Source organism: Sinocyclocheilus rhinocerous, unplaced genomic scaffold (genome assembly GCF_001515625.1).
Source record: "Sinocyclocheilus rhinocerous isolate Xijiao unplaced genomic scaffold, SAMN03320098_v1.1 scaffold1555, whole genome shotgun sequence".
NCBI classification, from domain to species: Eukaryota; Metazoa; Chordata; class Actinopteri; order Cypriniformes; family Cyprinidae; genus Sinocyclocheilus; species Sinocyclocheilus rhinocerous.
The window spans coordinates 212,222-236,034 of NW_015644043.1; the positions used below are offsets into that span (position 1 = coordinate 212,222).

Below are 23,813 nucleotides of genomic sequence, written 5' to 3' on the forward strand. Positions count from 1 at the left end.
TACACTCTTAATAAACTACTTTTTAATTCACAGCAAATTAAATAGATCATTTGACACACAGCTATTGCTAAATAAGGGTGTCGTGGCAGAGCTATAGGGAGCCACATTGTTTGTCCGACACTCCAAATCTGCACAAAATGTCACAATCTGAGCCCAAGAGCTGTTGTTAGCTTATCACAGGATTACTGCCACCTTTGCTGCTCCGCAAGAGTAATTACCTGTGAAAAACCAATTAAATTTGCATTGTAATAAAGCTGAGATTACAAACGTAATTAATTTTCAATTATGAGGAAGCACCAACAAAATGATTACACAAGAACAGCCAACTACCTCAATAACGAGGCTCATTTAGGTAACGTCTTGCATCATATATTCTGCATAAATATGCAACAGACAAGCAGTTTTAAGTTAAATTTGCTTTATTGTGCTTCGTTTCGTCTGCTTCAATAGCCGCAATGAATTTGTTCTTGTAATTTACATAAAATCCTCTGTACATGGGTTGTAACAGGCAACATGCTAAATCATTTAAGCTGGTATTATTACATGATGGCTGCTGATCAAAATTTCTAACATTTGAAAAATTGAAAAAACATTGTGCATCTGAAATGTGCTGGAAATATTCACTTGATCACTAGGAGGCAGCATCTTGATTTTGAGTCGTGGATTGAAGAGGAAGCCCTGAGGGGTCCTGACGGGATGAGCGACGGGAACCTGACGTAGGCAACTCCAAAAGTACCTGAACGGTCTGAGCGATGCGCGTGAGCCCCTCTTCCTCCAGAATCAGCTGCGGCGGACACAGTGTGTCCTGGTGGGATTTGATGATGAAAAAAGAATACCAGTTTAAATTTGTTTACACAAAAAAAGATAATAAAATAAGCAATAAAACATATTGGCACAGTCAGACAGCTCCAGGAACATTGTTTCTTGTATTGCAGGCCCTAAAATCTGCAAATACATGCTTCTAAGAGGAGATGCTGAAGGGTGAAATGCACTCTGGGTAAACAAGCAAGATCCTAGACCTCAGTATGAAAAGCTTTCCATGCACCTAAGGATGGTTGAGGCATGCAACTCCCATCTGTCATCTGAAGGACCTACAACATGCAAGATCCTCCTCAGGTGCAGACAGGATCACATACAAAAAGTGGCAACATGGGCACTTGTGACTCTGAAACATGTGACACAGGAAGGGCAGGCAAAGCATGCAGCACAACACTTGATCTCAAAATCATTTCTTTGAATTGCCAGCTATATTGCACAGCAGCGGCGTCTGCACTGCATGCAGTTATAGCATTTCACATACACAAAAAAGATCATAAAATAAGCAATAAAACATCTTGGCACAGTCAGATAGCTCCAGGAACATTGTTTCTGGTATTGCAGGCCCTAAAATCTGCAAATATATGCTTCTAAGAGGAGATGCTGAAGGGTGAAATGCACTCTGGGTAAACAAGCAAGATCCTAGACCTCAATATGAAAAGCTTTCCATGCACCTAAGGATGGTTGAGGCATGCAACTCCCATCTGTCATCTGAAGGACCTACAACATGCAAGATCCTCCTCAGGTGCAGACAGGATCACATACAAAAAGTGGCAACAAGGGCACTTGTGACTCTGAAACATGTGACACAGGAAGGGCAGGCAAAGCATGCAGCACAACACTTGATCTCAAAATCATTTCTTTGAATTGCCAGCTATATTGCACAGCAGCGGCGTCTGCACTGCATGCAGTTATAGCATTTCACATAGGGGATGCTGTTTCATCCCAGGGTGAAGTACAGTGAGTGGAGCATAACAAGCCAGCAGACCATCTTGAAAATCCATCATGCATTCCAATTGTTAAGTTCAGTCAACCCTAACAGTATACATTAAGTATAGATTATGGATGAGTTGCATTTGAGAAAAGGCTCTTATTGCCATATTCAGGCTGTATATCACACATGCAGTATATATCAGATTTTGCTGTAAGCTCATTGCTTTAACACAATAACAGCGCAGCAGTATTACAATGTGAACGTATTGTGTTTTTAACCCACTATCGTGCCGTAAAGAAGCCAATAATGATGTTCTTAAGACACATAATTTGAGGTGGTTTTTCCTATTGCCCTATTAAAAACATTTCTTCAACATCTGGGTTTTTTCATGCTTCTCTGTTAAGCTAAATAGGTGTGTATGCGCACATATTGTCAAGTTTACGAACACAGCTTTACAGTAAACAGAAAACATGAATGCAGCCATATGGCAACCGGCAATGATGAATTTCTTTATTGTTAGGGGCATCAATTACTGGAATTATTTATTTACTTGGAAGTGTTTATTATTGTAATTATAATTATGTAGAACTCAATTATGATTTATATGTCATGTGCTCAGAAAAGTTATATACTACTGAAATGCTATGGAGAAAAGTGCATGACTGACTCTACTTCAGACGAGTATTATAAACAAAGAGTTTGTAGATCCAAATGCACAAATTCATCAATTCATAAAAGAAACACATAGTTAATTATAGGAGAATGAGGAGAATTCTGAAATTAGAACTGATTTTCTTTAATGGCAGAGGCATTTTTAATGCAGAAAAAATAATTAAAAGAAAAAGTGACACCATTGAGGATTAACTAGGAACTGTTCTCCCCCATGAACACAAAGCACTTCATAATGTCAGAGTGAAAAATGAGTTGGCCAGTTAATTAATAAAAAATTATAAATAGAAAACAAATGGGCGCATAAGAATTCACTCTCCTGCTTTGACACACTTTAATGATTTCAGAAGTAATCAAAGAATTGCTTGATGAAAGTGCAGCTGTACGCAGATAAAGTGCTTCACACGATTTCAGTGTAATGCACCTGTGTTTGATACTGTCCTAATTAGTTCATTTACACGGTAACACAGGCAAGTGTGGTAGGAAGAAACACTTTTTTAAAGGGGTCCTATAATGCTCTTTTACAAAGTCTTGATTTTGTTTTGGGGGTGTACTAGTCATGCCCCTTACCATAGCCGCCTGCTGCAGCTTCTATAAAGACAACTTCACAGCAGTGTTCTTTCTTCACTTCCTGCAGAGTGAATGTTTACAGTTTGTTGAGACAAAAACCGAACTGTTGCAGTGACTTATGACCAGTAATAGCAGGTAAAGTAGCGTTTACTTAATGGATGAACACTTACATGCTCAGTTATTTTCTTTGTTACTTTGATTTGTTCTGGGGTTTGTACACTTACATGCTCAGTTATTTTCTTTGTTACTTTGATTTGTTCTGGGGTTTGTAAAGTCGTTTGTGCTGATGGGTGGCGGTGTATTTTCATCTAAAGAACAGTTCTATCCTGCAGTTTTATATCAAAAACTCTTACAGTATTTACATTTTATATGAACATGTACTGTATGCATACATTACCATTCTTAAAGAAATGAATACTTTTATTTAGCAGACGCATTCAACTGATCAGAAGTGACAGTAACGACATCAATAGTGATACATTAAAGATTTCTATTAAATACATTTTATAAATACTGGAGTAATGGCTGCTGAAAATTTTTAATCGTTCTTTTAAATTGTAATAATATTTCAAAATCTCAGTTTTTACTGTGTTTTTGATCAAATAAATACAGCCTTGGTGAGCACAAGAGACTTCTTTCAAAAACAAAGAAATCTTACCCACCCCAAATTTTTGAATGGTAGTGTATATACTTATCTTCCTGTATAAACAAACACACAGTGGGGTCCATAAGTCTCCAAAAGCATTTTTCAGATTTTTCAAAGAGCAAAGTTTCTTTTGTAATCTTTATCATTCTTTTTTGCTTTAACGGCAGCAGCACTGTCCACAAGTTTGTGGGGGGTTGTGACAACAACAACAAAAAAAGAATTTCAATGTGGTCTTAGCCTTTGGACCCTACTGTGTAACAGTGTATACTTTTCTTTTTCTGTTTACTACTACCCACAGGACGGATCAACACTTACCTTTTGGTGAAGGCCACAGAAAATCTAACTAAAGACGAGCTGATGTGAGGATTTCAACCTCAGCAGAGAGACAATGAACTAAAGCAGAATTAATCATGAGCGAGAGCAACAGTCAGTCATGAACATCTGACAAAAGCACATGTAAAGCAGCAGACAAAACATAATAATCAGTGTTTCAGTTTTTTAATAATTTCTTTACAGACAAAAAAAAAATCTTTATATCAATATAAACTTATTAACTTCTTAAATACACAGTATTTTATAAATATCACAAAATACATTTCGTGTGTTGCAACAGTTTCCACTAGGTAACATTTGGACTGAAACATTCATGTAGATCTAGGGCCCTCTAAACTGAGTCTAGCGTATGTATGAGAAGGACGGTAGAATTAGCAGTCATCCTCTATAAAAGCCTTCAACATGTAGCACATCACAATCCTTATTTCATATGGCTGAGGTCTCTCGAGCAACTGTAAGGAAGTCCGTCTATGCTACATGTGAAGTCTGAGTTCATTATCAGAGTGGACATTTTAAATCAAATGTCTATTATGATTAGCTTTAGCATTGACAACAATGTACAATATTATAAAACCTCATCAACTTACATACGTTTGAACAAACTCCCTTAAAATGTGTTTAAGACATTGTCGGGTGAGGGATGATGCGTTAGTAACTAGTTATAGCACATCCCTTCATAAACCCTTATTTTCCAGTCTCTCTCTCTCTCTTCCTCTCTCCTCTTATCGTTCTCTCCAGATGAGAGGCTGCTCGTTAGTAAACTGTCGGCAAAGCTCCTAAATCACATTAAGTAGGCACGGAATACAAAAGCAACACATACAGCACCGGAAAAGATGGGTGCTCATGGCACATTACAGGACTACAAAACCACTACGGCCACATGTAGAATCAGGAGACGGCAGACGGAGAAGGCTGTGGAGAAGCACGACTCACAATCATTTCATCTTTAATTAAAAACAATGTTATAAGTTGTAATTTGGTAATGTCTGCATATCTACATTGTGCATCCATGAGCAGTAACACGGATGCGAATAAAAAAAAAAAAAAATTATTGTTCACAATTTTTTTTTCTCCCCAGCTTAAAGGAACACTCCACTATTTTTGAAAATAGCCTAATTTTCCAACTCCCCTAGAGTTAAACAGTTGAGTTTTACCGTTTTCGAATCCATTCAGCCGATCTCCGGGTCTGGCGGTAGCACTTTTAGCTTCTGATTAGACCGTTAGCATCTCGCTCAAAAATGACCAAAGAGTTTCTATATTTTTCCTATTTAAAACTTGACTCCTCTGTAGTTACATCGTAATATCATTGCGCCTGCTGCACCCATGGTTCGGCAGCAAAGTTCCTTGATTATTATGCCGGAATGAGAGTATAGTTCCTAGCCATATCGGCCTAGAAAATCGCAACTTTTCATTTTCCGTCGGTCTTAGTACACGATGTAACTACAGAAGAGTCAAGTTTTAAATAGGAAAAATATAGAAACTCTTTGGTCATTTTTGAGCGCGATGCTAACGGTCTAATCAGATTCAATGATCTATGCTAAGCTAAGCTAAAAGTGCTACCGCCAGACCCGGAGATCGGCTGAATGGATTCGAAAACGGTAAAAGTCAACTCTAGGGGAGTTGGAAAATTAGCCTATTTTCAAAAATAGTGGAGTGTTCCTTTAATCAAAGTTGTATTACTCAATTAATCTGTTCAATTTAATTAGTCAGATAATGTGCTCAGTGAGACTGGGTTTCCACCAAATGCCGCTTCAGCACAACATAGAAAAACATAAATAAACTGAAACAATAACTTAATCTTGAACTGCTTGCATATAAGAATTATATTAAGATGCTCTCAAGAAAACCAAAATGAACATTCAAAAAAAGTAACAAGTTGGCGCAGCTTTGAATCATATTAGTACCGTCAAAAAGTGTTGAAGGGACAGTTTAGTAACAGCACTGCCCTCTGATGGTCAGTCAACAAGACAATAAAAGCAAAGTGAAATCGTCCACTCAGCCCTGACAGATTTCAACAACGTGTGAATTAAACCAAATTAAGCTGAGAAGTACCATCACCACACTGTTAGCAACTGTTAAACAGACTGTTTACCAGATGCTACAAACTCATTTGCACTGCTGCGTGAACAGAAGGAACCTACAGGCACTTTGATGAGGACCGTGCAGAGCAAATACAAGCCATATTAAAGCCCTTTAAAGAGAAAAAAGAAAAAAGGGATGGGGAATTTGTGCCAGTGCTTTAAAACTCTTAGGATAACAAAATCCCTTACAAAGACCGCTAGAAGGTGTCTCAACTATCCTGGGATCACCAGCGATGCTAAGGCAATCAGGTGGAAAAGCCCTTCATGAGTGGAAACCACGTCTATATACAGACAAATTCCACATCCTCTAAATAAAAAGGAATATGTGGCCATCGATGAGCTGTTTATGAGGATTTTTGGTGCGGAAAAATCTCCATATCTGATCAAGACCTCTGATAAGTTGCGATATATTTCAATATTTCACTAGAAAAATGAAGTTCTTAAGTCTTACAACTACCCTCATTTTCCAAACCATTTAGATATCTGTGGGGATAATGTATAAGTTGAAAGGCATTATGGGTGAGGAATTTGCTCTGATATATATATGTCAGACGGCATCAGCGGTGTCTGTGACAGTGTTCACAGTACAGAGAAGATGGACTTTGAAATCCATTACATTTACACATTGATACTCGCTCACACTATGCTATAAGGTGGCAGTAGAATAGATAGAGCAAAGCCATGAGGAGAGAGTAGAAGAGCAGGAAGCCGGTGGAAAAAGGGGAGGCAGGAGAGACAGAGGGAGAGGTGTCACTGTTGTCCTCGTTCACCTCCTCCTCTCCTCCTGCTATTGCCAGGAGCGCCGTCACACAGCGGCGCACTGCAGGTAGCTTACTGCACAGGATATCAGACGCTAAACACAACTCCATCTGAGAAAGAGAGAGACAGACAAAAGGACAGGAAGAACAATGCAGAGGGGACAAACAAAGATGTTTGGACACAAGTGTTGAGCAAAGACAAAAACATTAAAGCAGGATCATTTAAAGGGATAGTTAGTTCACCCAAAAATGGTCAAACTATCCATTTAGGGATAAATGTTTTGGGGAAAAAAGTCTTTTTTACTTGAGTTTTATACATCACATTCCCACAGTTTTGACTATTTCTATATGATAATAAAATACTATTATTTTTATTGTGATGTATAAAAAAATTTAACAAAATAAGAAACGTATTGTAAAATAACAATAGTATTATAGTGTAAATTAAATGATTATTTAAAAATTATTTAATTCAAGTATAAAATGACTATAACTATAAAATGATGCTAATATTTAAGTCTTAAGGTTTCAAGCATCCTTTTTTTTAACCATCAAGCTTGACAGCAAGTAAATATATGCACATATATGCCATATATGGGTTCAGAACGAAGCGCAGCACTTTGTTCATTACACGCGTGCAGTTCATGATACAGTATTGAGGTGACTACCCCTTTAAGATAAACAACATAAAAATAAAATGGCAAAGAGAGCACACAAAAAGGAGCAAATCGAGCTTGAAGCAACTGAAAGACAACATAAAAAAGCTTCAACATTATTGCAGTCACATGTCAGTGGGCGAAGTTGATTTTTCTCATTTACAAACAGCACGGATAACACATCTCAGGAAGACAAATAATATGGAGCATAATAAAAGAAGCAAACAATAAAAGATTAAATGTATGTTTACCTCAGGGACTCCCAGTCTACGGCATGCGGCAATGAAGTTTTCGACATTGAGGCGGCACTTGGCAGCACTCAGCTTTGGCTAAACAGATAGAAAGATTGCACATACATTCATTAGAAAGCAATTCAAGAACAGCCTGCTGGTATTGTTTGTTTATTAATTTTTCAATGCCATAAAATTATTATATAAACCATTTTAACTTGACATAAGACAAAAAAATCTAAAATAGATTCAGGTGATACATTACAAAATATTCCACTTAAACATGTTTCTGAATAAAAGTGCTTTCTGGCAGTATTATAAAAATTAGAATCCAACAGGATATGCAGCCTGCTAGTTAATCTAGCTGATCCTGGATCAGCCTTTTTAAAATATGGATGAATAAGGATTACACAGAAAGATCCAGACATAGTGCTTGTTTTATGAGATACTAGATTATGTTTTGGCCATGATGAGAATAAGATCTAAGCATTAGCTCACCACTGCCGGTGAGGGGATGTGGATGATTGACACAGAACGGGGTCGCACGTGATTGGCCAACTGGCAGAGAATTGTGCCATTGGACAACGCCTCTCCCAGATCCTCAGGCACAGAGATCTTCAGACGCGACTCCAGAGTCTAGCAGAGAGACATGGAAAAAGTGAGACTATTGGGAAGAAATAAAAAAATAATTCTGGAGGGAATTTTCTTGGAAGATACATAACACTTTTTCAAGACCCCAGAGATCAAATCAGAACATATCACTTATAAAACAGCTGAATGTTGTTGAAGAAAATCAGGCAAATCATAAATATTAAACTCCTGTCCAACCCTTAAACAATAGTGGACTATAATAATAATAATAATAATAAAAACTATTTAAAAGTATTATGGGACACTCACAGTGACCTGAAAATGTAGCTATTAATAAAATGTATTACTTATTACACTACTGTTCAAAAGTTTGGGATCGATTTGTGAAATTTGTTTTAATGTTTTTGAAAGAAGTCTCTTTGCTCACCAAGGCTGCATTTATTTGATCAAAAACAGTACAAAACAGTAATATTGTGAAATATACTCTAATATGCTAATTTGTGCTCAAGAAACATTTCTTCTTATTATTCATGTTGAAAATAGTTGTGCCATTTAATATTTTTGTGGAAACTGTGATACTATTTTTTTTTCAGAAAAAGAAACCAGCCTTTACTTGAAATAATACTTTTACATTGTTATAAAAACTTTCTGTCACTTTGTATCTATTCAATACACCTTGCTAAATAAAAGCTTTAATTTCTTTAAAAAATAATAATAATAATCTTACTGACCCAAACTTTTGAACAGTAGTGTACATTTTAGTTCTAAAATATATTTTGAAAAAAAAATATAAAGCTTACTAGAAATAAAATAAGTAGTAAAAAATAAGTGTCTGTATCAAAAATTGGGGTGAGGTGTGTCAGAAGAGCTAGAGATGGTGAGATGAATAATACGGGATGCCTCTTTACTTTACGCAGTTGCAAGATGTCTGTTCTCTCCTCTCGAGGGGATCTGAGTGTGGAGCGGGAGTCACTGCATCCAGACTCCGCCAAACTGTTTCCTGATCCTGAGAGAAAGAGACAACATATAGTATTGACCAAATCAAGAAAATAGCTCCTATATTCCTAGATTTACTTCTCTATGTGTGTGTACCTGTCTTGACGTTGCAGCGTGAGGATGTGCGGAATAAGAAGCTGTTGGGTTTGGGAGCAGAACCTGTAGGAGAACAGGGCTTCACAGAGGATGCATCTGGAACATGATACAAACATGATTCATTAAATACTGAAGTTGCATTAAGACTGGGTACCAATACAGCTTCAGCAGAACACAGAAAAACTGACGTTAAAAAAACAAAAATGTAATCAATATATTGTGTCGAGATTATATTATATTTAGGCCAGAGAAGAACTGGTCCCCTAACTGAGCTTGGTTCATTCAGTAATATTATCATTGTCTTCAGCAGAGCTGCTTTAAGCTGAATTTAACTTGTTTCATAATTGATAAACTTTACACAGTTACTGAACTGAACCAACACTGAACTGACTTGAGCTGAATAATAACACTATTGTCTTGTTGCTTTAAAACAGATTTTGGATTTGTCTCATATTTGATGAAGTCTGCATCACTGATTCTGTTATTTTCCTGTTTATTACTGTGAAGCTGCTTTGAAACAATCTGTACTGTATAAAGTGCTACTGTATATAAATAAAGGTATAAACTTATAGATACAAACTATATTATATTACTCTCAACAACAACAACAACAATAAAAACCCTGTCAAAAAGCACTTTTGAAACAGCACTGCCCTCTGGTGGTCACAGTGCTGATTTTTTTTTTAAAGGGTCATGAACCCCCCCGTTTCAGCACTGCTTAGTTCTCACCACAGTTTTAAAAAACGCTAAAAAAAAAATAAAAAAAATTAAAGTGAGCGGACAACACGCACTGCTTCACGTTCAGACAGTTTCATTTCGCTCCCATCGAGTTAAAAACACAAATAAATGCACAGCCATTCGCACTCGCGTTTATATTCGCATTCGCGTTTATATAAGCCTTTTGACGGGTTCTGTCACAGAGGTTATGCTCACCAAGTGAATGAATCGCGTTTGTGCCGAACTCTTATTACAAAGCAAAAACAAACACTCTTCTTCCATCCATGAACGTTTCTCTCTAATGTGCTCGATGTCATCTCACAGACTCTGAAACGTCTGCCATAGCAAATCAACACATGCTGTTGTGAATAATTAAGCAAAGCCTCTTCTCATAGGATAAGAACACGCAGTCTCATGAATAATTTAATAGACACCCATGCGTCATCGATGTACTATAGTCCATTTCCACGTCACAAATTGTGACGTCAACACAATGTAGATTTTAAACCCCGAAGATGAAAATAGCGCGAAAAAGCTTAAAATTAACCAGTTTTCTCCAACAGTTAAAATTATCGGATCCTAACATTGTCTTCTATGATGTGCAACACAAACACCTCTGCTAAAATCTCAGAAAAAGTAGTCTGGGGTTTCATGACCCTTTAAATGAGACGAAAAGCATTAAAAGAAGCTAAATGAATGACTGAAAATTATCATGTAAATTACTTTCATTCATTTTTTTTAATTGGTTAAAAAATCCCTGAAGAACATTCAGCTCGTAAAACTTAAATGCAATTATTTAAATTTTAATTATAATTATTTTAGAGACTTAATTTACAGGAACTAGGAGTGCCTGTAAATTAAACTATATTTTCACATGAATGTGAAATATTTCCCCAAGCATATTCCAAAGCAGGTTCAAGTTGGTCATGTGGATTTGCAGCACTGACCAACAGAAAGCTGCCTGATTTGAAAGTGAGAAAGAAAGAAAAAAAAAGATAGATCTTAAATGCTATTTTTCATTTGTACTGTCTGTTAATAACGTGATGTAAGCTCAAATCATCTTGGTATGGAGGGTACCTGGGCGACTGATGGAGCGCTGTAAAGACCCCGATTGAGAGGATGGAGAAACCTGATCTACACTCTGACAGGAAGAGAGAGAAATAAGTTTAAGGAAGTATTAAACTCTCATGTATAATTAAACACTCCAGTAAAAGTACTCACTGCACATCTCTGTTTCAGGCCATTGGGTGGAGAGTTGCTATCAGAATCACCACTAGAGGGACACAGAGATCAACAATCAACTGATTGCAAAACTACAAAAGCGTGTTAACTGCTTTGAGAACTTCACCACCTAGACAACTACAAAGTGAAATAGAAATAGGTTGTAATACTACAACTACATCATGCCTGTTTTATGAAGGCAAGCTCATTTTAAATAAGGTACAGTATGTCTGTTTGATTTGACTGTTCATTATTTAGCCACAGCAAGTAATCTGGTCCCTTGAGTTTCTCAATTTCAGATTTTTGCCTTTTCTGTTAAAAGAGACTCAGATTGTCACAACAAAATGTTAACAAAAGCACGCATTCAAATGCAGAAGACAAACGCATATGCAGGCCATTCACTCACTCTTACCCTGAAACACTTCCTGTTCCTCCGTGCTTTGTCGTCGTTGCCAAGTTACTTCCTGTTTTTACAGTCATCTTCTGCAAACTGTAAGACATCAAACGTTTATTAGTCAATAGACTCATAATACAGAAGAAAAGCACACAAGACTTTGTTCTTATAAATATAGGCATTCTGGGAGAGCCCCTCTGATTTTCTCTTTCTGGCTATTCTTTACAATGATTCAAGACTCTTAACTGTGCTTTAAGACACTAATGAAGTAAAGGCACGCGACAGCAGGTAACAGTGGATTCCTTTACAACCACGAGGCCTTTGATGATGAAGCATCAGAAAGGAAATAAAAAAGGCCATTTTATACACTTTATAGCCATAATGTGCTTTTGTAGATTCTTTATTGCTTGCCATGCATTAGCAAACAGGCTTGTTAGTTCTATCGCTTTTAAGGCCTAACAGTCTTTTTTGACGCCACACGTTCATTTAATCCCATCATCCACTCACGTGCTAGCTCTGTCTCTCTGCTGTTGGGCTCTCTCTCTCTCCTGCCAGATGAGCAGGTTTCCAGGTCTCCTTCTCTCCTCTAAAGTAGGACTGGATGGTGAGCCGGAGTCTGAACCATCTCCAATCACAAATATCCTGAAGCGAAGCGAGAGAGATTTACGTCTTTATGTATTTAGGTCTTGAATCTCAAGAATATTCACCAAAAGGTTACAACTTAATATAGCTTTTTCTGATGAAACGGTCTTTGTTAAGTCACCACCACTATGCAAGGGTGTTGGTGGTGGTTTCTGAAGTGTTTTGTGTGGTCTTTAGTCACTGCTGTGCAGTTTTTAGGGTGTTCTGGGTGATTACTTACTGACTCAAGTCAAAAGAGTCTCTATCATTTTCTGGTCCCTAAATATGGCTTATGTCAATATAAGTCTAAGGGAGTTTTGTCCATTTTAGATCACCCACCATATGTCTGATTGCTTAAAGAGACATATTATGCCCCTTTTTACAATATGTAATATAAGTCTCTGGTGTCTCCAGAATGTGTCTGTGAAGTTTCAGCTCAAAATACTCCACAGCACAAGTTCTCATTCACACACAAGTTTACGTTACGTTAAAAACACACGAGTTACAAAAAACAGTCGGTTATGTCTATGAAGGTAAACAGCTGGGAAATAAATCGCATGTTTATTTTAGATCTGTGTGGCAGCAGCAATATACAGTATATAAATTGATAAATCCACTGCTCTCTTGTTTCCTCTGAGGCTGGGACTCTAAACAGTGTTCTGTGCTCGTCTGTGCAGCCAAAGACAGAGCTCGGTTTGGAAAGAATGATAATAATTGGGGATTTTTATTTATAGTCAATAGTTATATTATAGTTATAGTTTTATATATATTGTGTATTTGCATAGAAAAAATAATTACAAAAATCTGAAATTACTTTTACTCTGAATACTTATAGTGTAAAACATCCTTTTAGGGTTGAATGACTTGGCACACATTTCCATTGTTTTTGACAACAATTGTAATAGTAATACTATTGTACTGTAAAATAAAAAATTTGAATATGTAAAGGGTGGTGTTGCTGTCACACATAACATTCCCAAAATGAGATTGAGTTTCTGTGTGGAGCAGCATTTACTGTGAACCGAGCCACTCCAAGACACTGAAAACACTGAATCATGAGCTGCTTGCATAAACACGCTTCAGAGCCGCCATTGCAATGTGAAAATCACACTAAGCCATATCACACTTTTGATTTTATTTTGATATATTGTGCAGGCTTGGAAGAAGTCCACTATTATTTTTTACTATTTTTGTACTATTTTTGAAAGTAAAAACATCCTTCATTTGGCTGCTTCTCAGACGCTTGCAGAAAAAGGCTTCCCAAAACAAAGTTACTGGGTTAATCTTTTTCACGTTTTCTTGGTTGGTAGATGCACGGGGGACCTGATTATAGCACTTAAAACCGGGAAAAGTCAGATTTTCATGATATGTCACCTTTAAAAACGTAATAACACGCCTCTCCACAACAAGCCATATGATTTGAGGTATCACTTACAGTTAGGAGTTCAAAATCACACAGGATCACACACTTACATTACCAGACTTTCAGGTCATTCTGAACACACACTCACACAGAAACGTGACAATGTTTAGACACTGAAAACACTGAATCATGAGCTGCTTGCATAAACACGCTTCAGTGCCGCCATTGCAATGTGAAAATCACACTAAGCCATATCACACTTTTGATTTTATTTTGATATATTGTGCAGGCTTGGAAGAAGTCCACTATTATTTTTTACTATTTTTGTACTATTTTTGAAAGTAAAAACATCCTTCATTTGGCTGCTGTTGTAACAGAATAAAGCAGATGAGTTTACTGAGTAACTGACAGTAAGACACTCAGTTACACAGAAACTGTGGGAGGAAACGCACTGTTGACTTTTCCCAGCACTGCCTCACAGATTGACCTTGCGCAATCAAAGTGGAGGAGGGATCCAGCACACTTTAATTAAGAGACTGTTTTTCACGGCAACTGTTTGAGCATGTATTATATAATCAGCTGAAGGACATCACCGTGGCCTTCAAATCACACAGGAACTGGAGAAAGAGGTAATTGTAATTCTGACTGTCTGCTGCTTTTTTCTACTTCTATTTTTCCCTACAATGAACAACTGCACATCTTCTCCGTCTTGGAGCACTTTTGGTCATTGGCTTCATCCACACTCTAAGAAGAGCTACTGGAAACTTTCCATTAGACAGTACAATGTCTTCCTCTCCTCCATTTATCATGCCCGTCCACACATTTTGTAGCTCGAGAACAGATCCTTACCAGCTGTATTCAAATGCATTCAAATTCAGATGCTCTTTGTGATGTCCTTGTACTCTCAGTTTATCCTGCATTGTCTAGTTTGAATGCAGTAGTCTATATATGACTGATGTTTCTTCATGGCCAACACTGAGAGCAGAACTATGATAAAACATATTTTTTACCAAAACTTCACTCCATACCTTGGAATGAAAATATGCCATCTGTCTGACAGATTTTGAAAGTATCTGATCCAGATCAAGCCGAAACTATTTGCAAAGTTTGTAAAATAAACGTGTCTAACAGAAGGCACTGTGTAAGCTAACCTGATACCACACTCGAGCACCGATCAGTTTGAGGATCTAGTGTCTGTAGGTCTAAAAATTCCATTATCAGTCACCTAACAGGCTGCTCAGACAAGCTAGTATACTGTTGGTTTGGTATTGTATGTGGCTCAAATGCAAACAAATGTCTATTTCTGAGAGTTCTGGGGGGCTTTTCTGTATGGGAGGACCCTTCAGAGACATTTTAATATTAACAGGTTTTGCAAGCAGTGTATGCATTTGTAAACAGAACATGTGCGTAAGCCCTCACCTGCTGCATGTAGACTCGGGGCTCTGGGAGGATGTGCTGCTGGTACTTTCACTCTTTCCCTGTCATGGAGACAGCAGATATCATTTTAATTTGATTTTACATCAACATCATTTTTACCTTATGACTTCTACACTAACATTATTATTTTTAGTAATACTTTTGTTCAGCAAGGATGCATTAAATTGATTAGATGTGACAGTAAAGACATTTATGATTGCTGTTTCAAATGAATGCTGTTCAAAGAATCCTATATATATATATATATATATATATATATATAATGGTTTCAACATTTATAATAATATTAAATGTTTTTTGAGCTCCAAATCAGTCGATTAGAATGATTCCTGAAGGATGTAACTTCAAAGAAAGGAGTACTGGATGCTGAAAATTCAGCTTTGTTACAACAGAAATCATTTGCATTTTAAAATATATTCAAATAGAAAACAGTTATTTTAAATTGTAATAATATTTCACAATATTGCTGTTTTACTGTATTTTTGATCAAATAAATGAAGCATTGGTGAGCAACGGAGACTCATAAAACATTATAAAAATTGTACAGAACTTTTGAATGGTAGTGTATATGTCTGAAAATGTATTGAAAATGTAGGAGTGGAGGGTTAGTTAACTTAAAGGTGCATCAAGTTATTTCCCCCATGTAAAACAGCTTTATCCCTAAAGAAATGAAAAGTGCTATTGACAGCATAGTGGATGCCATGTTGAGATTACATGACCAGCTGAATATTTCTCACTTCATCAGGGTTGCCCCCTAATACCACACACTTTCTGTTGTGTAATTAATCACAGGTGACAAATATGCCATCACAAAAATGTGGTATTTCTACAAAAGACAGCTACACATTTTCATCAATTCAAATACAACCTGACTGCAATGTTTATACGTACCTTAAACTAAAACCTCTACATATCTAAAAATGTAAAAAGCTAAAAATATCTCTGTAAGTCTATGTATGTAAATGGTTACATTTATTATCAGCATTTCCACAGCAACGAGAACCTGTCTGAAAGACTTTCATTTCTTTCAAAAAACTATTTGAATAAGCTTCTTACTTTTCATCCTCTCAACAATCATTTTATCCATTAAAATGATAAGCCAGGTAATCTCTTCCACCAGCCAGTTCTACCCACCAGCTGTTTACTACTGTGCTTGAAGCAGTCTTTGTTCTGATTGAGCGAAGTCAGATCACTAACAGATTATTTGGCTGCATGTAAACGTGGCTAATGAAATTGGTACCATAAAATTCTTGATGCCAATAGTTGTCATTATAGAGCTTCAACTTCCAAGACCACTGGAGTATCAGCCAGCACAACACAGGGTCAAAAACAAAAGTACTGAGTGCACCTTTAATATTCAGTGTACTGCTTGTGTCACTGCAGTAAATCCTCCTCACCTGAGGGGGCTCTGTAAGCGGAGGGTGACACCTCTCCTCTTCTTCCTCCGTTACACTGTTGTCTATAAAATCCACTTGCTCCAGGTCTCCATTCACTACAGAAAGAACCAAAAGTTTTAGAGGCGTTTTATCACAGACAACCGAGAGTACCATCTAGAGCAGTGGTTCTCAACCTTTTTTGGGCCAGCGCCCCCCTACCCATTATTCAGGTACCTCACCGCCCCCCATCAAAAAGTTGATTATTATTTTGTGCTTATAATGAGGACTGGTATTATATTTACAGTAGCATTAAAATGTATTGGGCCATTACTTTTTTTTAAGAAATTACTTTAATTCAAGGATCCATTAAATTGATGAAAAAAAATGAAATGACAGTGAAATACATTTTTAAAATACGTTATTTGAAAATAAGTGCAATAACGGAGTTATTTACAGAGTTTTTAAGCATGTTGGTGATTTTCATTGCTAAATATTTGGTGATGTATTTGCCCCAAATTTAAAAAGACTTGTTAAAAATTCCTGTTTAGAATATATCCACAGGGGCATTTTTACAGAAGAGATTTTAGTTTGTTCTTCCGTTCCTGGCAGAGTGAGCGCAGTGGAGCGGAGTGGATTTTTTGAAAGTCGGAGCGTCGTTGTTTTCAGTCACTCCGAGAGCGCTCCACTACTGCTCTATCACGAGCACAATTAATGCCAACAGCCCATAATATAACTGCATTTTTATCAAGAATTCACGCATTAAACATCATTAGCTAGTTTGACAGATATGTGGATCACTCAAATCAGAAAGAAGGTGAGGGTTATAATGATGGCGATGGAGGTTATATCTCAAGCATGTTTGTTTGTAGCATGTGGACAATCAAAACTGACTGGGTGAATTCACATTTTAAACAGTTTATTGTACAGGTAGCTAATCTCTGCTCTACACTATTGTGCTGCTACACTGCACGCACGCACACAACACACAAGCTTGCACATAACGTACAGATTGCGTGCACATAGAAACATTCAGGAGTGCAGAAAATTGTCAACACTGTCCTGTGATTTATCATTTATCAGCTTTCAGTGAAAAGGCGTGTTTTTTGACTGGAGCGAGGAGTGGATTTTTTGAAAGTGGGAGCGTCGTTGTTTTCAGTCACTCTGAGAGCGCTCCACTACCGCTCTATCACGAACACAATTAATGCCAACAGCCCATAATATAACTGCATTTTATCAAGAATTCACGCATTAAACATCGTTAGCTAGTTTGACGATGTAGGTTATATCTCAAGCATGTTTGATTGTAGCATGTGGACAATCAAAACTGACTGGGTGAATTCACATTTTAAACAGTTGTTTCAAAACCATTAAAAAAAATCTTACTGACCTTTATTTTTGAATGAGAGTGTATATTATAGGATATATTTTATTTGTAATATGAACCTATTTTAAAAGCATGTATTTTAACCCAAATATTACAGCCCACAGTAGCCCATAAATAATTTTAAAAATATGTCATTGAATGCCACATGGCATTCATGACATATTTGACTGGACTTTAAATACCATTATCATTAGTTTCCCAAGGAGCAAAAAAAGCCACGTGAATATAAATTAAGCTATATTTATGAGCGTTGAATAAACTCTTGAAATTTGGCATTCAAACCAACCGCAGCCAAACAGCAAACAAAAAAGCATTCATATAAATTTTTCTAAACAAGAAAAAGCATATTGTGCTTTAACGTGACTAAATGTTTGCTATTGTTTTCATTGGAAGTCTGCCAGCTGCGCTACAGAAAGCTATGGAAATTATAGTTTAGAAGCGGTAGGATTGGTGTAAACTAGCGGCTTACCCTAACTAACACTACTACACCGGGCGCGAACGTCGCGACACGTTGCGTCAAAGTACACAAGATCCTGATTATAATCAGTGGTTCAGTATCTGGGCTCGAGCGCTACATAAACGGATGCCACGTTCTCTGCCTGCCGCGCTCCACTCGCTTGCGCTACCGACAAGTTGACAAGCGGATATAGAAAGTGCGCTTTGATGCTTCCAATGTAGAGACTGTGTTAGGATGTGCCAGACCATTTTCTTTTGCAAGTCTCAGCTCATACATCTTTGGTGTAAACTCGCCTTAACCAAACGCCCCCCAAGAACACCTCAGCGCCCCCCTTTCAAAAATATTGCTTCCAGCGCCACCCGATGCTCTCCGAACGCCCCCGTTGAGAAACGCTAAGAGCAAGAGCAGCCTTATAGGCCCCTGTTGTCCACAACAATATTTCAATATTTTCCAGTTCATTGTGATTTATTGGATAAGGATTAATAGGGATTTTAAAATATATATTTTTACTCACAATTTCTACCCAACACAATCATTTATAGCTTGACATTACTACAAACATGTATATTCAGAAAATGTGTAAAATCCCAGATGAAGCATTGTATTATTATTATTTTTTTCTGGAATATTTTATTAACTTAAATAACTTTAACAGGTGTAGAATTCACACATTTAGGCGTCTTTCTTATATCCAGATTTTCCAAGACTGTAAATCCTGGTTCTTTAAAGACAAAAGAGAGTTGTTACGGTGAATCAAAATAAAATAAGTTGTTTTAGCTTATTTTAATGCATGTTTTATTTTATATTCTGTAAGCAGGGCCTAAAACTAACTTTTTGCCACACCTGCCAAAAAATTTTTTTACCGGCCATGAAACTCTTTTTGCAAAAACAGGAAGTAAGACTTTATAACTCATTTAAGACTACGTTTACGAGGTAACTCACCAAAACCTCGTATTTTGACATAATTGTGTGTGTGTTTTCGTGCGTTGAAGCGCTACTGGTGAGCTGTCTGAAGCGGCTCGGTGTATGCGTACAGCCAAACGCGCAGCCTTTCAAACTATACTTCACTGCACCGTTTAGGGCGTAACCCCAGGTATGTGTCACCGCATTCTCGGGTTATGAATAATAAAGAAGGGAAAAGTTAATCTTCCGAAATGAAGCAGCAAAATCTTCTCAGGTAAAAGTTATTTTTTCACTTCATTGCATTGTTATAATTCGAAAAAGTTGTACCCGCCAACTGGCGACTGACACTGTTACATGGACTCGCCAACGCTGATTTTTACTCACATTTGGCGCTTGATGAGTGTTAATTTTAGGCCCTGTCTGTAAGTCATCCTGGGGCCCCCTTGGAAGTTTGCTTAGACCCCCTGGTGGGCCCCGGCCCCTGGTTGAGAACCACTGATCTAGAGAGTTCATTAACATTACCTTTGGGTGTATCTAGCAATATATTTCTCTCCTCTTCCTCCTGAAAATTTGTGTGTTCACGGGAAATGTCCGCGAGTCGCAGCGACCGTTCCGAGAAATCATCAGCAGACTAAAATAAAACAACACAGACACACAGCTGTTTACGTCATCCAATAAAATGACACTCCATAAGCCTTTAGCAACCAGTGAATTAGTGCTTAAATTAGCTCTCTTTATACCTCATTTCCTGACCATCTTTTGCTACCGCTGTCCACACTGTTAAAGCCAGAATCCAGGCCACCGTACTGACCGGGGAACAGGTCCTGATCCAGACTGCACAGACCACACACATACAGAGAAGCATGAGTAGAGTATTCACTGATAGAGGCAATTACAACTTTTCAACACCCTAAGACCTCTCGTCCTTGACGATCCCTCACCAGCTGTTGAAGGCAGTGGGCCGCAGTGCTTTCTCAAACTGATCCTGAGTCCTTTTGCAGGCCTCCATGTTCAGATATTTAAAGATGTGGAACTTTCCTTTGGAGCAGATCTGGGCGGGGGGCATTTGGAGGGGGTTGTTGTCAAGGATGATGCTTTGGAGGTGCCGGAGATGACGGTAGCACACAGGCACGTGAGATATGCGGTTGCACGACACATCCAAACGGACAAGGGGCAACTCTGACAACTCTGAGATGAGAGAAGAATCAATTAAATGCGTCAACCTGCAATATACACTGTCTGGTCCTAAAAACTATTTGTTAATGCTTGAATGTCACAAATCAAGTGACATCTGCGAACAAATGTACATCACAACTCAAAACATTACTCATTTAAATGACTTTTAAAATGCCTTCAAGTTCATATATGTCATGTGAGAGTAACCACAAGTGTAGTTCATCACATTAACCATTAACATGACAGGAAATGTCCAAATACAGTCAAATAAATCAGTTGTTTTATCATTTAAAATGAAAAACATATGAAGAGTTCATTTGCAAAAACCGATAAACGCCACTTTCAAAAAAAATGAGCTGATTGCCATGCATTATTCTCCACATATAGCGCGATCTGAACCCTAAACACGTTTTGTCAAAAAAGTCGGTTTTGTCCACTTTCAAGGCAAGGTTCCTCAGTTCACGCTTTACTGCAGAAGCCGACAAGCGCCCTTGTTGTTTTTGAACAGAAGCCGATAAGTCCATTTTAGCGAATCAGCGTGCTGTATTCAGGTCAGGTGACAAGGCTACTTTCACTTTCAAAGATTAAACGAGTGTTTTTTTAAACTCTAAAACATGAAATTTGGAGTTATCTGCTTTTGAAAAAAAACGACTGTTGGAGTTAGCTTTTGCTATAAAACAAACTTTTAATATGTAAAAAAAATAAATAAATACTTTCAATGAACTTTAATTTTGTAAATTACCTGTATTTAAGTTATTATTACTTAATCAAAACAACCCAACTGCAGTTTGATTGATATTACTTGGAATGCGCAATAAAAAAAAAAAATTCTGAAAAAACAATAAAAATTGAGTTATCGGTTTTTGCAAATGAACTCTTCATATATATATTTTAAATATTTGGCTTGAAATACTGATCTTTCTTTAAAACAAATGCTAATCTAATTAAATTACATTCACACACTTTTAGTTATGGAGTTCACCACAGGCATAATGATTTGAGTCAGAGTTGTGATATTTCAAACATCTTGATCTCTGTAATATTGCAAGGTAACACACTATTAGTTTATGTGATAATGTCTAGAACGTGTTTGGGATACTGACCTTCTGGTAAAGTTGTGAGCTGGTTTCTTCTCAGATTTAAATCCCTTAAACATTCTAACTGGCCGAGCTCAACAGGAAGTGACTGCAGCTCATTACAGCTCACATCCTGATGGAGAAATGGACAGTGAGAGGAAGGGGCAGTGAGAAACATGAAGGTATGGAGGAAATTATAAAACAGGGACTGGATATTGCACATACACTACTGTTCAAAAATTAATACTTTTATTCAGCAAAGGTGCATTAAATTGATCAAAAGCAACAGTAAAGACATTTTTTTAATTTTCAAAAGATTTCTATTTCAAATAAATGCTTTACTTTTGAACTTTCTATTAAGTAAAGAATCCTGAAAAAATATGCATCACGGTTTTCACAAAAATATGGATAGGATCATGTGATTCTAAAGATTGAATCAATTGTTGCTGAAAATTCAGTTTTGCCATCACACAAATAAGTTACATTTTAAAAAATATGAAAAAAGAAAAGAGTTATTTTAAAATGTAAAAATATTTTTGTGTTCATGTGATTGCTTTTGTCATGGTTTAACTATACTAAATAAACTACAAATTTTGGAAAATGTCTTCACAAATATCGGGAAACTTGTGAAAACATCTGACATGTTGCTATAGAGTGCTACAGCTGTGACATCAAAACCTGGAATACTCAGTCGCTATGGGTTCCCTCAAAATTTTCCTGCGGGGTTTTTTATATAATGGGTTTTTACAATTTATGAGTAAAACAAGGTCTACGGTAAATATAAATTGAAGCTACTTGGACATTTTGTTCTTCAATGTAAATTACACACACTCATACTGAAAATGTGAATTTTGGAGAAGTCATGAATTGAAAATAACCCATTCTAAAAAAAAACAAAAAAACATAGGGAACCCATACTCTCCTGGGTTTCGACGTCATGGCTGCAGCACTCCATTTTATTATTTTTTTAAATCAAGCAGTTTCTGTGAGGTGTAGAGCTAGGATTTATCATCACCTCTGTATAAAAACCTTTGTGTCTATAGGTGATGATACACGGGGCAACTTTTTGAGCAATGTTGCCGTCAACGGTCAACCAGGTGAGACACAGGGCCCACGACCAATCTAAAATATCCAGATGCAACAACGCTTGGCAACATTGCTCAAAAAGTTGCCCTGTGTATCATCATCTTATGCGATGCCTTTACTAAAATAGCTCAAATGAACACGAGTCTAAGTCTGTGAGTTCTACTTACCAGTTGTCGCAGGTGTATGAGTGTGTGAATGGAGGCCGGTATGGCTGATAACTTGTTGTTGCTGACGATGAGCACCCGCAGGAGAGGGAGCTGACATACTGACTGCGGTAAACTGGACAGCTGGTTACGACTGCAACACACAGACAGAAAGAGAGAGAATTCAGTTGATGCAATCTAACACCAGTATAAAAGACTGAATGACAGATTTACTGTATATACAACCCTTCAAATATCTTTAACAACAAAGAAGCTGAAATTTCACTCAGGGTGACCTGATTAGTTTGTGTACATTACCATTCAAAAGTTTGGGGTCAGTTTTTTTATATTTTTGAAGAAGTCAAAATACAGTAAAAACAGTAATACTGAGAAATATTGTTACAATTTAAAATTGTTGTTTTCTATTTGAATCTAGTTTAAAATGTTATTTAATCCTGTGATGGCAAAGCTACATTTTCAAGCAATTTTGTGGAAACTGTGATGTTTTTTTTTTTTTCAGGATTCTTTGATTTTAAAAAACTTGAAAAGAACATCATTTATTAGAGATAAAAATCTAACACTATAAATATAAATTTAATGCATGCTGGATGAAAATATTAATTTCCTCAGCAAAAAAAAAAAATCCCAATATGACCACAAGTTTTTGAGTGGCACTCTATGACTGAGATAAGCACCTGAATTGTCTTGTTCTGGTTAAGGTGTGCACTGCCGATGATGTATATTATTATCAATGTTGAAAACATTTGTACTGCTTAATATTTTGTGGAAACTGTGATGTTTTTTTTTTTTTCAGGATTCTTTGATTTTAAAAAACTTGAAAAGAACATCATTTATTAGAGATACAAATCTAACACTATAAATATCAAATTTGATGCATGCTGGATGAAAATATTAATTTCCTCAAAAAAAAAAAAAAAATCCCAATATGACCACAAGTTTTTGAGTGGCACTCTATGACTGAGATAAGCACCTGAATTGTCTTGTTCTGGTTAAGGTGTGCACTGCCGATGATGTACAGGTGCATCTCAATAAATTAGAATGTCGTGGAAAAGTTCATTTATT

The 23,813-nt window shown here is 36.9% G+C and overlaps 1 protein-coding gene across 3 annotated transcripts in view; it reads right to left on the reverse strand.

Annotated features, from left to right (window-relative positions):
• Positions 1-429: 429 nt before the first annotated feature.
• Positions 430-23,813, reverse strand: part of LOC107757902 (leucine-rich repeats and calponin homology (CH) domain containing 4) — a 64,885-nt gene continuing 41,501 nt past the window's right edge. Inside the window, exons 3-18 of one of the 3 annotated variants that reach the window (XM_016575506.1) lie at positions 22,755-22,884; positions 21,529-21,634; positions 20,191-20,437; positions 19,990-20,083; positions 19,772-19,880; positions 16,527-16,621; positions 15,112-15,170; positions 12,216-12,350; positions 11,727-11,804; positions 11,315-11,366; positions 11,171-11,234; positions 9,377-9,472; positions 9,193-9,290; positions 8,192-8,329; positions 7,715-7,792; positions 430-805 (exon numbers count right to left, since the gene is read on the reverse strand). In XM_016575506.1, coding sequence (XP_016430992.1) covers positions 632-805; positions 7,715-7,792; positions 8,192-8,329; positions 9,193-9,290; positions 9,377-9,472; positions 11,171-11,234; positions 11,315-11,366; positions 11,727-11,804; positions 12,216-12,350; positions 15,112-15,170; positions 16,527-16,621; positions 19,772-19,880; positions 19,990-20,083; positions 20,191-20,437; positions 21,529-21,634; positions 22,755-22,884 — 1,753 coding nt within the window. In that variant the 3' untranslated portion in view covers positions 430-631. Of the gene's footprint in view, positions 806-5,610; positions 6,919-7,714; positions 7,793-8,191; positions 8,330-9,192; positions 9,291-9,376; positions 9,473-11,170; positions 11,235-11,314; positions 11,367-11,726; positions 11,805-12,215; positions 12,351-15,111; positions 15,171-16,526; positions 16,622-19,771; positions 19,881-19,989; positions 20,084-20,190; positions 20,438-21,528; positions 21,635-22,754; positions 22,885-23,813 lie in introns of those variants that run through there. The other 2 variants (XM_016575505.1, XM_016575508.1) reach the window with 2 other exon arrangements.